Source organism: Hipposideros armiger, unplaced genomic scaffold, assembly GCF_001890085.2.
Source record: "Hipposideros armiger isolate ML-2016 unplaced genomic scaffold, ASM189008v1 scaffold_16, whole genome shotgun sequence".
NCBI lineage: Eukaryota > Metazoa > Chordata > Mammalia > Chiroptera > Hipposideridae > Hipposideros > Hipposideros armiger.
In genome coordinates this window covers 6,362,663-6,377,369 of record NW_017731366.1, presented here as the reverse complement: position 1 = coordinate 6,377,369, position 14,707 = coordinate 6,362,663, and the positions used below count along the sequence as shown (strand labels likewise).

General features: G+C 41.7%; 1 protein-coding gene across 2 annotated transcripts in view; it reads left to right on the top strand.

Annotated features, from left to right (window-relative positions):
- The first annotated feature begins 11,476 nt into the window (after window positions 1-11,476).
- Window positions 11,477-14,707, top strand: part of ARHGEF26 (Rho guanine nucleotide exchange factor 26) — a 122,543-nt gene continuing 119,312 nt past the window's right edge. The window contains exons 1-3 of one of the 2 annotated variants that reach the window (XM_019627378.1): window positions 11,477-11,585; window positions 12,008-13,145; window positions 14,528-14,567. In XM_019627378.1, coding sequence (XP_019482923.1) covers window positions 12,060-13,145; window positions 14,528-14,567 — 1,126 coding nt within the window. In that variant the 5' untranslated portion in view covers window positions 11,477-11,585; window positions 12,008-12,059. The other variant, XM_019627389.1, reaches the window with a different exon arrangement.

Here is a 14,707-nt window from a genome sequence, read left to right as displayed (position 1 = left end):
GAGGAGGAGGAGGAGGAGGAGGAGGAGAGGAGAAGGAGGAAGAGGAGGAGGAGGAAAAGAAGAAGAAAGAAGAAAAGGAGCAGAGAAGGCCACAGAGACTCTGCAGCGAAAACAGCAGCAGTCGTAAGAATAGCAACATTGACCCCCCAGAGACACGGAGCCATGCCAGTTGCCCAGAGCTGCTGCCTCATTGGACTCCTTAGTCTGAGGGATCACAGGTTTCTGCGGCCCCTTTCTGCCCAGATGCTTGAGAATTTCCCCTGCAGCTGAACTTGCCCTCTTGGTGCACAGCCAGGCATAGGAGCCTCAGCACACAGGCGCCATAAAGGCTCTGGTAACCTCAGCCCCAGATGAGCCCCCTCATCTCTGCCAGAAATTCCATGCCGCTGTCTGAGTGTTTCCCTGGCTCCCACAAAGCCCTTCAGCGACTCTACGTACACCTCTCACCATGAGCCCTTGTGACACCTCAGCCCTCAGGTGGAGCTGGCTGTCTAGATGGGAACTATCCCAGTGCTGGGACATGTCCAAATTGCTAGAAGTCTGTCCACTGCTGATCCCCTATGGAAACCCTGACAAAACCCTGTGACAACTGTATGTTGCTGAGAATTCATCCATATTGTTGCCTGAAGATGCTGTTTGTTTGTTTTCATAGCTGTGTAGAATTCCACAGTGGGACTACACCACATTTTAAAATTCATTCTTCTGTTGATAGATATTAGGTAGTTTTGCATTTAGGCATGTTACAAATATTTTTGCTATGTTAATGAGTTTCTATTGGATACCTAGGAGTGAAATTGTTGTATATTCAGCTTTAATCCAGAGTTATCTACATTGGAATAAAACAATTTATTCATTCACAGACAATATATGAGAGTTACCATCACTCAGGGTCCTCACCAACACATAGAATTGTGAGATTTCAACATTTTGGCCAGTCTGTTGACTGTGTGGTTTTAATTTTCACTGCTCTCATGACTGAATGAGAGAGCACTTTTCATATGATTTTTGGCTATTAGTAGTTACTCTTATGTGAAGTGTGTGTTCAAGTATTTTGCCAGTTTTTCTCCCTGATTGGAATGAGTTCTTTACATATTTTAGATACCAGTCTTTTGCCAGTTACATGTGTCACAAACATTTTCTCAAATTCTGTTGCTTGTCTTTTCATTCTTTACTATGTCATTTACTTAATTAGTTTTTTAAAAACATATTTATAATGAAACTTTTACTCTCCAGGAAATAAATGACTTGTTCTTTCTCTTTAAGAGACTAAAGTAAGTATTGTTTGGAGGAAAGTGATTAAAGAAGATTACACATTCTGTATTATATTTTTCTGTAATGTTTCAATTTTTATAATGATTATGTCTTCCTTCATGCAACAAATGTTTATTGAGAACCTAATACGTGCCAAGAACTGCTCTAGGCTTTAGGGATCCATTACTGAACAAAAGAGACATAGACTCCTGCTCTCATGAAACTTACAAGATGGGATTCCATATTGCTTTAATTAAAAACATGCATATGATATATTCCTATTTAGTTTCTATCAAACTTTTATTTTGAGCTTTGTAATACAAAACATAAAAACAACATGGCCCAAAATTCAGAATAAACATTTGAAAAGATAAGCGAAACCCTTTTGTCAAGGGTTACTATTGATTTGTTATTGATTTTAGCAGCAAATTTTCCAGAAAGCAAGCTGAAGTGTCAGGTACCAGCTCTCTCTAACAGATACAGATTATGCAAAACCACAAAATGTGTTTAAACACGCCTTATTGTAACGAGCCATCTTAAATAAAAGATGTAAATAGTTTAAATGAGTTAGAGTTTGACCTGAGCTTTTCTATAGTCATGATTAAAAAAATTTTGAGCCTACCATACATACATAGTAAAATAAATCAATGAGTACACAGTTTATGCGAGCGAGTACATCTCACTCCCACTCAGGACTCACCCACACTGGTGCTCTTCCCCCCAGGCAGCCACAGTTAGCAGCTTCTTGTGTGTCCTTCAGGAGATGTTCAATCGTGCACAAACACACAGGGATTATGTGTGCACTCTGTTTTAACGATTTTGTGCTGCTGGGTGAAGTTCACCAGTAGGGACTACAGAGATCTGGGGTGGGGATGAGGGGCTGTGATCTGAATTGAAGACAAAGTGACAGCCATTTCCATCCTCAGAACTGGGCCGGGGGACGCTAGAAGGGCAGGGCCTTGACAAAGTTGCTGTAGTCTTAGGCTGGCTCTTCCCGCTGGTGTAAGACCCCTGAACATTATTTGGCAGCTCCTTGGAGGTGACGATGCCCTCTACTGAATTGCTGGTTGAACACCTCCCACCTCAGCCCAAGCTTCCAAATGAACAGGGATGTAGTGGGCTTCATTTCCTCTCCTTCTTCCCTTAAAAATAAATGGCTGCTGATGTCATGTCACTTACACTTTCTCCCAGATTTCTAGTTAGTTCCCTCTCCTCATCATGAACCTTTACGCTCTGGGGCATCTCCACTCCTAGGTGCTCCTACCCCCTTCCTTCCACTGGGTGTCTTCCTCGGTGCACCTTGGGGTGATTTTTTGTTCCCTTCCATTAGCTCCTACCTACCCACACCTTTGGTTCCCCGTGCTTTAGGCTCCCTTGTAGGTTCAATAGCAGTGCCCTGGGAAAGGTATTTTAGATCCATGAAATCAGCAGCCTTGGAAGGATCAAATTACTATATGTGAAGCATATTTTATGAATATTCCTCGGCTCTGCACTTCAAAAGTTTCTCCAAAATAAGATTGCCAGATTTAGCAAATAAAAATACAGGATACCTGGTAAGATTTGAATTTCAGGTAACCAATAATTTATGAGCGAGCATGTCTGATGCAATCTTTAATCTGTATTTAATCTGCCAACCTTATTCCAAAACTAGTTGAGCAGTTAAATTGAACAATCCTTCTAATCTGCATGTCTTTGCCCTAAAAACAAAGTTCTAATCCTCCTTTCAATGACTGTGGCCCATGCAAAGCAAAACACTCCACCAATTTCAAAAGTGGGCATTTTGAGTAGTCTTGGGCCAGCGCAGGAAGTATTTCAAAGTGGTTGCTAGGTGGCAGATCTCAACACTGGAAAGCATTTTTCAAATTCTATTAGGACTGCTTGGTGAGAGTAGCCGAGTAATGAGCCCAAACGTGTATGATTTATAGAGCTTTACTCTGTTACCATTTTTATTTCCAATTTAAAATCTATGGCAAAACTGAGTTTAAAGAACACTTCTAAAAAAGTTTTGTCTTTTGAGCCAAATGCCAGAATGTCTAGGTAAACACAGTATTAAGTAATTACCAGGCTAATTTATTTCAGCTATTTTTCCCTGCTGAATTTTTGAGATAGGTAAGACTGGATTTCTTCCAAACAAATCTGGGCAGGAGAAAACTTGAAAGTATTGGCCGGTATTAAGTATCCCCACATGATTCCTGATACAGTTTTACCTGGAAAATGGAGTGCATACAACAGATTTTTCTTTTCTTTTTATCTTGAGTTCTTTTGCAATCACCAAACTCTTCACCCAAAAGGAACAGTGTGTCCTATTCAGATACTTCTTTGTTCAAATTACTTAATAAATTTCATGAAACGAGTTGTGATTCTACATACTGTCGAGATAATCCTGAGAAAGAGCAGGGTCCAGGAAAGGACAGAAAAGAAGTGAACTAGACTCTGGGAAAGAATCACCAAAGGAAATCGGTGATAGTAATGATGGCTCCCCTAACCCATTTTACCCCAAAGGAACAGAATTCTGCTTTAAAGCATGTTCATGTATGATTTTACCATTAAGGTTGCATTAAGAGCAAACTCTACATTGTACATAATAGAATCCAACCATCTTTGTTCACTAAAGTATTCTGTTTTACTACCTTACCTTTCCCAAGCATTGGGGAAATGGAACAAAGCGTTATGGAAATTTAGACCTTGAAGGACCTTTTTTCTTCTTATTAGTGCTCAGATTTTGCAAAGAAATAATTTAAATGTTTATCAAAAGGTAATTTGCTCATAAATTTTGGAATATTAGGTGGCAATGTATGAACTTGCTAGTTTTTGACTGCTTTTGACTTACAAAAATGGCAATTCCATTTGATTCTACCTAATGCTATGAAGCCATTAAAACCCATGTGGTAATTCTATGAGTATTGGCACGGATCGGTAAGCAAGGCAAATAATGAGGTACAGAGCTGTTACAGGATGCTAGTGTATGTAAGTGTGTGTCTAGTGAATGTGGGGATATATATGCATGTTTATGCTCACCATAAATCTGGAAATTTATCAAACACAACAAACTGTTAACAATGAATGCTTCTAGAGGGCCAAGTAGGAAACTAGAGACAGGAGAGGGAGTTGTTTTTCACTTTTGTACAATTCCAATTCTTACCACACGGACATATTAAAATTTTTAAAGAAAAAACAAAAAGCCAAACCACCAGGGAACTATTGTTTAAAGAGGGGACTGGTCTGTTTCAAGCCATGCAGTGGGCTCAGACTAGAACCCACTGACAAGAATGGCTGCTCACTTGTTTATCTCATCCCCACAATTCAAAGAACAATAGTGAACAGCAGCTCCTGGGGCCTGCCTGGTTTGGGGAGTCACTAGCTATACTGACCTGGTGCTTTACCTGGGATTACAATCACTATCATTGAACAGAGAGCGTCCCCTTAACACACAGTGTCCTGGGAGGTTCAATCTATCAGATATGAATCATTCTTACTGCAGTCATGGATCAGCATATTGGATGCTGCATGCAAGCACTGGGAGCAAGAAAAAAGCCCTTCTGTCCTGAGCAAACCTTGTCACCATCTTCTTAAGGGCGGTCCTGCCACGGAGTGTCCACTGAGCCATTTTCAACAAATTCTAACCCTTTCTCATGATACCTTTTTCTTTATCCTAGAGTTAGAAATAAGAAATTGTGTTCTAAGTTTTTGCTGCTCAAGATAAGAAAAAAGTTCAGTAGAAATTAATTTTTGTCCAATTACCTTGCCCACTCCTCCCCTCCCCGACTCCCATTTCTGTATCTCCTTTCCCTCCAACCAATGGACTGTCCACATCAGATTATTCTAATCTCTACAAGCGCTTCTCAAACGGTGCTGAGGAGGAGGAACAACTTCATTTTGCTGCTTGAAGGAGCTGTGGTCTTAGAGATGAAGTGGCTTGTCCTCATTCCCACAGTAAGAAGGAGGCAGACGCACACTCAAACCCAGCTTCCTGACTTCCAGCCAAGTGTCCCCAGCCTTGAAATAAAACTGCTCATTTCTTCCTTTCCCTCCAGCGACTGCCCTATTCTTCTCCTCCCTTTTACTGTCACAATTCCCACACTTGGACTTGACGGTCTGTACTGTGTTTTCACACTGCCTGCTTTCTCCACACGCCCTGCACGTTGAATCCCAGGCCCACCAAGAATGAAGGTGCGAGTTGAAAGGGCACTAAGTGACCAACGACAACATTAGATGCCATCGAGGGCCCTCTTTCCTAACAGACTGTTAGCGGGGCCATGGGAAGGATCATGCCTACTTTCTTTATCGCTGCAGCCAGCCCAGGGCCTGGCACCAACCAGGAGCTAGATAAATATTAGTTCACTAACAGGACTGCTGATCTGACTTTTCTTTCAATACCTCTTCCTTTCTAAGGCTTTTGTGGTTCTCTTCAAATTGGATGATGCTCCCTTGCTCTACCTCCTCTTTCTGACGTTAAGTCTGGGCATTATCACTAACTGATCAATCTGTTCATTACTGAAGCACTATAGGAGATACAGAAAAAAAACAGTTGGACCTTCAGGTGCTTATGTTTTCCTTTCAAAATAAATATGAATATAAATGAATAATGGAATCACAAATGATGACACTAGTGTAGTAGTTATGAGTCAGGTTGGAGCCTGACTGGATGGGTTCTTAATCTCTCTGTGCTTTAGTTCCCTCATCTATAAAATGGAAACGATGGTAGTTCCTACCTCATAAGGTTATTCTGAAGATTAAATTATTTAACATATTTGAAACATTTCAAAGAGGGGCTGGGATAGTGTAAGTGCTCAAAAAATGTTTTAAGAAACACAGGATAATATATATAAATCATTATTAGAAGTGTTGTAGAAAGTCTCCTTTTAAGAGCTACTTTTTCCCCGTGAGAACTAATGAATTCTCAACACTACCTTTTCAACTATCCTCTCCAGATTGTTCTGTGTCATTTTGACTTATCACTTCATCGTACCAGGAATCACAGAGATACTAAGTCTGCTCACGGCATTTACGCTCTGAGAAAGGAAGAACTGAGGAGCCCCGGCTAACAGCCAGCACCAACCATCAGGCATGTGGGTGAGGTTGCCTGTGTCCTTCCAACCCATCCTGCCCCACTGCTGGTGGCCACAACCAGGGACAGGCCAGGAGACCAGCAGATGAACCATGGCCACTGCTTCCCCACTGAATGGTGAGAAACAATAAATAAGTGGCTATTTTAAGCCACTAAGTGTTGGAGTGGTTTGTTTCACAGCAAGACGTAACTGAAATACCACCTTTAATTTTGCTGTCCAGAGGTGGGCATGCTAACAATTTGAATATTCCAAATCTAGGGATTAAGTATATACGTCTTATACATAGTTATTTGCATTTTTTTAAACTCAAGAAGGACATTTTACATAATGTGTTTGAAGTAGCTTTTTTTTTAACCACTTAATATATTTTGAATTTGTGTATGCATATTTATATAGCTACATTATTATTTTTGGTGGTTGCATTGTACATCATAATTTTTATACTAGTGCCCTACCAATAAACTCTTAGTCTGCTTCTAATTTTTTGCCATGGTAACAAACGTTTTGATGAACATCTTTGAACATGCTTCTTTGCACACATCAAGGATTTGCTCAGGATTATTTCCCACTCATGAAATTACTAGGTCAAAGATTTGTTTGTTTTCAAGGTTTTGCTTACTATCGTGTAATTGCTCTATAGAAAGTTTGTTCCAATTTACACCATCAATGACGATTCAGATTCTGTTTGCCTGAACTCTTACCAGCAGTGGATATTACCTCTTTTTTTAAAAAAATCTTTGTTAATCTAATGGATGAAAAAATTATAATTTTATTACTGTTAATTTTGTTTTTAGTATTAAAGGTGAGTATATTTTTATATATAGTGAATACTTGTGTATTTTCAAAAATCTGTATTCTTACTCTTTGCTCATTTTTCCGTTGTTAGACATCTTTTTCCTATTGTTTTGTGAATGATATAGTAACGCTTTGTCTGTTATGTATATATCTATAAATATTTTTCTCTAATTTCCCTCTAAGAGAAAATTTCCCTCAGTTTTTATGGGTTTATGTGACTTTTCTTAATGCACAAGGACTATATATTTTTTAGTTGCCAAATCTGTTTTTTTGTCTTTTTAAAAAATTTCTGACACTGGTATCATCAGATTCATTATTTTAAAGGATAGCAGAGTTTAAACAGTGAGTGTCTGTTGCCATCCAGGTAAAATCCAGGCCCTTCAGCCTATGTCACACACCACATTCTATTCTTACCATAGCTAGTCAATTGATTTCCCATAATTTCTACATGAAAACTCTCTGTTCTTGTGAATTTGGTTTCCAGTATGTGGAGCACATGGGCTCTGGGGTCAATGGACTTGAATTAAGATTTTGACTCAACCACTGACCAGCTGAAGAGGTTTTTGAGCCTCAGCTTCTTTCTATTTAAATGGAGACAGGATTAATGTGAGATTAATTTATGTGTAATGAATGATAGTGTTTGACATATATTATAGTTGGCACTTCATAAATACCCGTTTCCCTGTTTTTGATCATGCTGAGAAATCTTTCTGTGATACCATTCTTTTTTCTCCACCTCACAATATTTTACCTGCTCTTCTGGGACAGTTCTATCCAAACTCCTTCACAAAGGCTTTCATAGAACTGGGAAATTACCATGTATCTTACTCGGCTTGGGTGTCTTATATTATTTTAATGTTTCAGATGTAGTTAATCAGCCAAGTTGTAAGCTTCAGGAAGGCTTGGCCCAGTACTTGGCACTTAAATGCTCTCAATCAGTTTTTGTGAAATGTATAAATAAACAAAGAAAGAGTGCATGAGATATAACTGCAAGGAAATAATACTAGCTAAATTGCACTTAAATATTAACCTATTATGCCAGACACATAATTGGGGATCAATACAATTTTGTTTAGTAAATATAGCAATAATTGGAACCTCAGCCTCTGGAATCCTGCATTATGCCATTGAATACTTTAATAGTTCAATATGTCATTGGGGGCAATGGGTAAAGGTGATCAAAAGGTGCAAACTTATAGTTATACGATAAATAAGTTCTGGAGATGGAATGTACAGCATGATGATTATAGCTACCTATACTGTATTGTATATTTGAAAGCTGTTAAGACAGCAAATCATAAAAGTTCTCATAACAAGGAAAAATTTATAACTGAGTTGATAGATGGTAATTAAACTTCTTATGGTAATCATTTTGCAATAAATACATATAGCAAATCATTATGTTGTATACCTTAAACTAACACAATGTTATATGTCGATTATATCTCAATAAAGTGGAAGAAAATTTTTAAAAAATTAAAAAATAAAAACACACATCGTTGGAATATACCAATGGAGTATACCATTTCTGATAGTTCAATATACTGTATTTCTCCAGTTCTAAGGAGCATTTTGATCCTACATTTTAACATCTCTGAAACTGGGATATGTCTTATCAAAGAAATAGCCACTAGCCAGGTAGCTGTCATAATATAGTTGCCATTGCCTCTGTATTTGTGGACATGGTCATAACTGTTTGATTTGTCATCATTTCACTGAGTTCAAAGAAATTTAGTGCTATATATGTAAAATCCATACACCAAGAAATGCAATCAAAGGAAGCAGAAATTGCCAGATGTGTCATACTAAGTGAAAGAAATTCCAAAGCAGTAAGAGGCTCATATAATCAATTCATGTATCTTACAGGACTACAATTAAAGCACTAAACTTTAATTTGTCAGAAACTTCCTTCTGGCCATTAATAGAGAAGTTGCATAGCTTGGAGTGACATATGATTCAGTTGAACAAGAGAACTATGCTTTTAGTCAAATAAGATAGAGCCAGCTTCAAACCTACAGAATGAGTGTCAGTGGCTAGGAAGCAATTCCCAGAGACAAGACTAGAACATCTTTTTAAGACGTACTGCACTATCAATGACATTGTGGAGAAAAACACACATATTGAAGCTCTGTATGAAAAAGGGATTCAGAGGAAGTAGACGCAGTGTACAGAACTTTTAGAAATACTTTATTTTGTTTATACTTTTCTTTCTACATATGCAAAAACTGGAAAATCTATGTCTAAATCTAAAAGCACTGTTTCAATGAGTATAATAAAAAATCCTATGTGATAATACGTTGTCATAATTTAACTGGCACCACTTTTCCTTTCTTGGTTGTACATACAATCAAAGATGTCTTCGACTTGAATAGATACGATAGATTGAATGGAGGCTAAAACAGGCACCAGGTCTGTGAATGCCCAAGCTTCTCTCAGTGAAGGAATAGAGCTTAGCATTTTGTTGTTGGTGTTGTTTTGGCAGGCACTATGTTGTTGGTTAGGAATGAGGTAGAAAGAAACTGTGATTTCTTCAAAATCATCAGTTATACTTGCTTGTAGAACCAACATATTAGGTGCTCACATCACCATTCTTATCATAAGTCACCGATTATGTCCTGAATTAGGTAACATTTCATTTGTCATTAGTTAAGCACTTATAAACTTAAATTGATTATGTTCTTCCAAGGTAAAAATAATATGTGTTAGTATGGAAAATGTCCTATATTAAAAATTGGGTATCCACCATATTTCTTCCAACCAAAATATTTGGTAAATTTCTAAATTTTTTTTCTGATAAAATTTTTGATGCCCTATTTTTTAGTTTACAGAAATACCTCAGATTAAAGTAATAAGTATTCAATATGTTTCAACACAGTATTTTGTAAGTACAAAAAAGTATAAAGAAACATGAAAAACGTCATGCTTCATCTCACCACCTAATTTCCTCCTAATATTTTTGGCCATTACTTTCAATGTATCTAGGGCAAAAACAAGCAGCCTAACTTGCACACAGTGGATGCTCACTACATCCCTGCTGAACACATGAATACTGAAAGGGAGCTTGGAGAGCAGCCCATGTGTCTTGCTAATAGAATTAATTATACAGATCTTATGGTCTAAAAATCATTTGTCTTCTCAAGTTTGCCTTATTCTTCTCACATAGCAGGAGCTTGGCCAGAACACAGCCAACTTTCTACTATTCGGCTACGGAGAACTCTGGGAGGATGGTCATTGTCCTCACCTCACTCCTCATCCATTCATTCAATAAATATTTATTAAGTGCGGACCATGTGCCTGGAATACAGAGGGGCAATAAGTAAACATGGCCTCTGCCCTCATGTAGCATCCAGTCTAAAGAAGACAAAACAGATAAACATAAACACAAATGTATATGGATAATATATATGCAAATTGTGGTAAGTGTAGAGAGGAAGAGAATAGGTAGCTGGGAAAGTAAATAAGCAGGACCACGGTCTGATTCACGAGGGGTCAGGGAAGGACCCTCTGATGGAGCCATGATTCAAAAGGTCAAGGAGGAACAAAAAGGAAGGTTCTGAGGCTGTCAAAGTGGGTATGGACTACATGAAGGAAGAAGTAAGTGATGGGGAAAGGAGTGGGCTGCAGGGGTTGGCCTGTCCTGCAGAACTAGGGAGAGGATTTTGAATCTTATTTTGTGTATGCTTGGAAAACAGTACATTCTTTTGCAATTTAAGTTGCGTTTATTTTTAATAGGTGACATCAACGATTCAAAGCATACAAGATCCAAAAGTTATTGAATGAAAACTCTTCCTCCTTTCGATTTCCTAGCCACTCAGGTCTCCTCCTCCGAGCTGCCTGTATCTCTCCGTAAATACTCTGGGCACAAACAAGCGACCCTAACAGTCTATAGAAGATATTTTAGACCATAGATTCTGTGTTTTAAGGCCACGCGAACGTTGAGAGGGGACTGGCTCTCTGCGGTTAGAGATGTGCGCTCATACTCACGCATTTCACAAACCCTACTCTGCCTGCATTCTCGGTTTCTACGCGGGACAACCCCCCGGGGCCCCGGGCTTCATAAATTGCTTCTCGGCAGGGATCCCACGCTGGTTCCCACGCTGTGCTCCCAGCAACCACCGAGCGCGCCGGTAGCTCGCCCGCCGCCGCTGTCGCTGCCGCCTCCAGCCCGCACAGTCAGGCTTGAAACCCCGTAGCTCGGCACCCAGCCCAGGTGTGCTTGTCTTTTAAACAGAGGCCCGGCCGGATCAAAGGCACGCCCGGCCTGAAAGACACTGGCTGGCGGCCGGCTTCCACAGAGGCGGACCTGGGCGGGGCCTAGGCTGAGGGCGGGGTCGCGCTTGGGGGCGGAGCCGACGCCTCAGTCTGCAGCAGGGTTCTCCAGAGCTCCTGCCTCCGCGCTTAGGTCCGGAACCCGGGCCACCCACGGGGCGGTGGGCTCACCTTGGCCCTCGGCTGTGCAAAGCCCCGAAGGTAAGTCTGCCTAGGAGCCGGGCAGTTTGAGCGCGAGGGAACCAACGACAGGGGCAGGCGGCTGGATGGCGGCGGAGAGAACGTCCCGAGGCGAGTTTCCCAAGAAAGCTAAACTTGTCCGAAGTTTACTGTGCATCAGCTTGCACCCGGCAAACTGGTGGCGGGCTTTTTCCGTGCGGGTGGTCTTTGGGCGCGGGAAAGACAAGTAGGTAATTGGGTTAATCTGTTTGGGAGCAGCCCAGATTTCTGTTCCGGATTGCGCAGAGCGGTGGGCGCAGTTTTTGCTCGAGACAGGGAGGGTAAATGACACGCAGTTGTATCCCGCTTAGCAGCCGGGTTGACTCCCGGGCTCGGAGCGCGCGTGTCTGCAAGGCGTGTCCGGTGGTCTGGAGTCAAAGTTCTATGATTTCTTTCCTCTTTAGACAAGACTAACTGGGTGCTGTTCCTCGTGGGGCTGATCCCCGAGGCCCCGCTATGGACGGCGAGAGCGAAGTGGATTTTTCTAGCAACCGTTTAACCCCTTTGTGGCGGAGGCGGTCAACCCCTCAGCCCCAGCTGCTGGGCCGGAATAAGCCGAGACCCCAGTCTTACCAGAGCCCCAGTGGGTTGCTGATCACGGATTTCCCGGTGGAGGACCGAGAGACGCTCCCTGCGGCTCAGATTCCCGCCCAGGTGCCCACCGCCTCGAACGGCAGGACGGTCCAGAGGAGTCCCCTGCTTCTGTGCTCCCATCGGAGGGTCATGGCCAATGGGAGGAGGACGGTCTCCCCAGAGTACAGGGCTGTCTCTCCTCGGCTCCGACGACCCAAGTCACCCCAGGCCCCTAAAGCATTGTTGGGCGGCTCCCCCAAATCCCCAGCGAATGGAACGGTGACCTCATCTGCGCCGCAGCCGCAGGCGCTGTGCCCCCCGCGGACTCCTAATGCATCCGCCCCCTGCAGCCCGGAGGACTCGACCGGATTGACTGCCAGCCCCCTGCCTTCGCCGGCTGCAAATGGGTTTACCCCTAATACCGACTCCCCAGGCTCCCTTTTGCTATCCGACCAGACAGCTAAGGACCCTGAGCGGGTACCCTCGAGACCCTCCCCTGCGCCCCAAGAAAGGTCTTTGGAACAAAAACTTGCCCTCCAAAGGCTGCCCTCACAGGAGAACGAGTTCCTGGAGAATCAGTCAGTAGTTTTGAGCACAAACAGCCCGGCTGCCCTCAAAGTGGGGAAGCAACAGATTATTCCGAAGAGCCTGGCCTCGGAAATTAAACTAAGTAAAAACAACAGTCAGAATGTGGAGCCCCACAAGAGACTGCTTAAGGTGCGCAGCATGGTGGAGGGCCTCGGAGCGCCTCTGGGCCCCGCAGAGGACGAAAGCGAGGCAGAGAACGACGTAGACAGCCCGGGGTCTCTGCGGAGAGGCTTGCGGTCTACGTCCTATCGCAGAGCGGTGGTCAGTGGTGTTGATTTTGACAGTCCTACCACCTCGAAGAAGAAGAACAGAATGTCCCAGCCGGTTCTGAAAGTAGTGATGGAAGACAAAGAGAAGTTCTCCAGCCTGGGAAGGATAAAGGTAAGAGTGAGCAGGAGTGTGACATGTCAGCCAGGCCTTCACTAAGTCCAAAGTGAAGGTGTTGGGAGTGGGGACGGGGGGGGGGACACAGAGGAAACCGGAAGTTATCTTTCTCTTTTAATTCTGTTGTTTGTTGATTAAACCTGTGCACATCTATTGGTTGGCCATTCTGTAGTTGGCAGGCACAGCCCAAGTTAATGCAGCTTTGTGGGAGTAGGGGAACCTCTTATCACTGTTTTAACTTGCTAAGCTCAGGCAAAAATGTGGGGGACAAATGGGGGGAAAATACAGCAAATCAAGTATTGGCTGTGTGAGTCCTGAACAGTTTTAACAGGTAGCTGTAAAGGGGGTGGAAAGCAGGCATGGATTTGCACTGGTGACTGTGTGGTTAAGCTGTCTGGTGCTTGTTTAGAGGTGTCAGTCAGTGGTTGCTGATTTATCACAGCTGATATAAGAAAATACTGATGTCCTTTGAGCCCATTGATTATGTTAATTATTTAATTATTGATTTTTATTATTTTTTTTAGTGTGATCACATACTAAATGCCTCAGGTAAAAACGTGATTTTAAATCAGCTGCCAGAGTCACAAAAGGCACTAATAGCTTGTCATCTTAGTTACTTGTTTTTGTTAACATGGCCTTTGGTTGTTTTTATTCCTGTTTTTGCCCATTTACCCTTGAGTGTGTTTAACAAGTTGGTAGCTCAAAATGTCAGGTTCCAGTGAACTGTGTGGTTCGCTGCTCCCTGATAACGGCCTAGGAGCTGCACTTGTTAAAATATTGCCAAATATGACATAAAGAGGTAAGGAAAACTAGAGAAAGATATTTTGGAATGTGAATGTGCTGCCTTGTCCAGAAATAAAATGGATCTCAGCAATAGGACAGAAATTCATTTTGGCAGCCACATCTTTTCTTGATTAATTGGAGAACTGGAGCCAGTCTATATAAATGTCACATATGTAATACACAAGCAAGCATGTTTTATTTTAGATCCTGTGGCCTTAGAGAAATTACATAACATTCTATGGTTTTTTTTCTCTCTCCCCCCCCCCCCCTTTAACTCTGCAAGTATAGCGAAGTTCAATGTAACAGTGATGGTGAATCATGAGTAGTGAAATGAGCTGAACTGCTGGTCATTTGAGGATTCTCAAACTGTTTTGACAGGGTGTGAGGGACATTGTACATTTTATTTCACTGTTTTAGTGCATTATAGTAGTCATATGAGTGAACCACTCCAGGGAGCATCTTCTGTATGCTTTGGGAAATCTAGTGAATGTAACAATAAAAAACGTAATTTTTCTTAAAATAGTTGTGTTTTCTATTTGGCTCATTCATACATAGTTTGCTTTGCTTTTTCCTTTTGTGCTTTTCTTGTTTCTTAGAAAAAAATGCTGAAAGGACAAGGACCATTTGATGGGGAAGGTAAGCGTTTGATTTTCCAGACTTTTATTGCTGTTTCAATGTGGAATATCAATTATAAGTTGAAATCCAACTGCAGTTACAAAAACACTTAAGATGAGAAGAATGTCCAGCTTCTTCCCAAAATTATACGGCACAAAGCA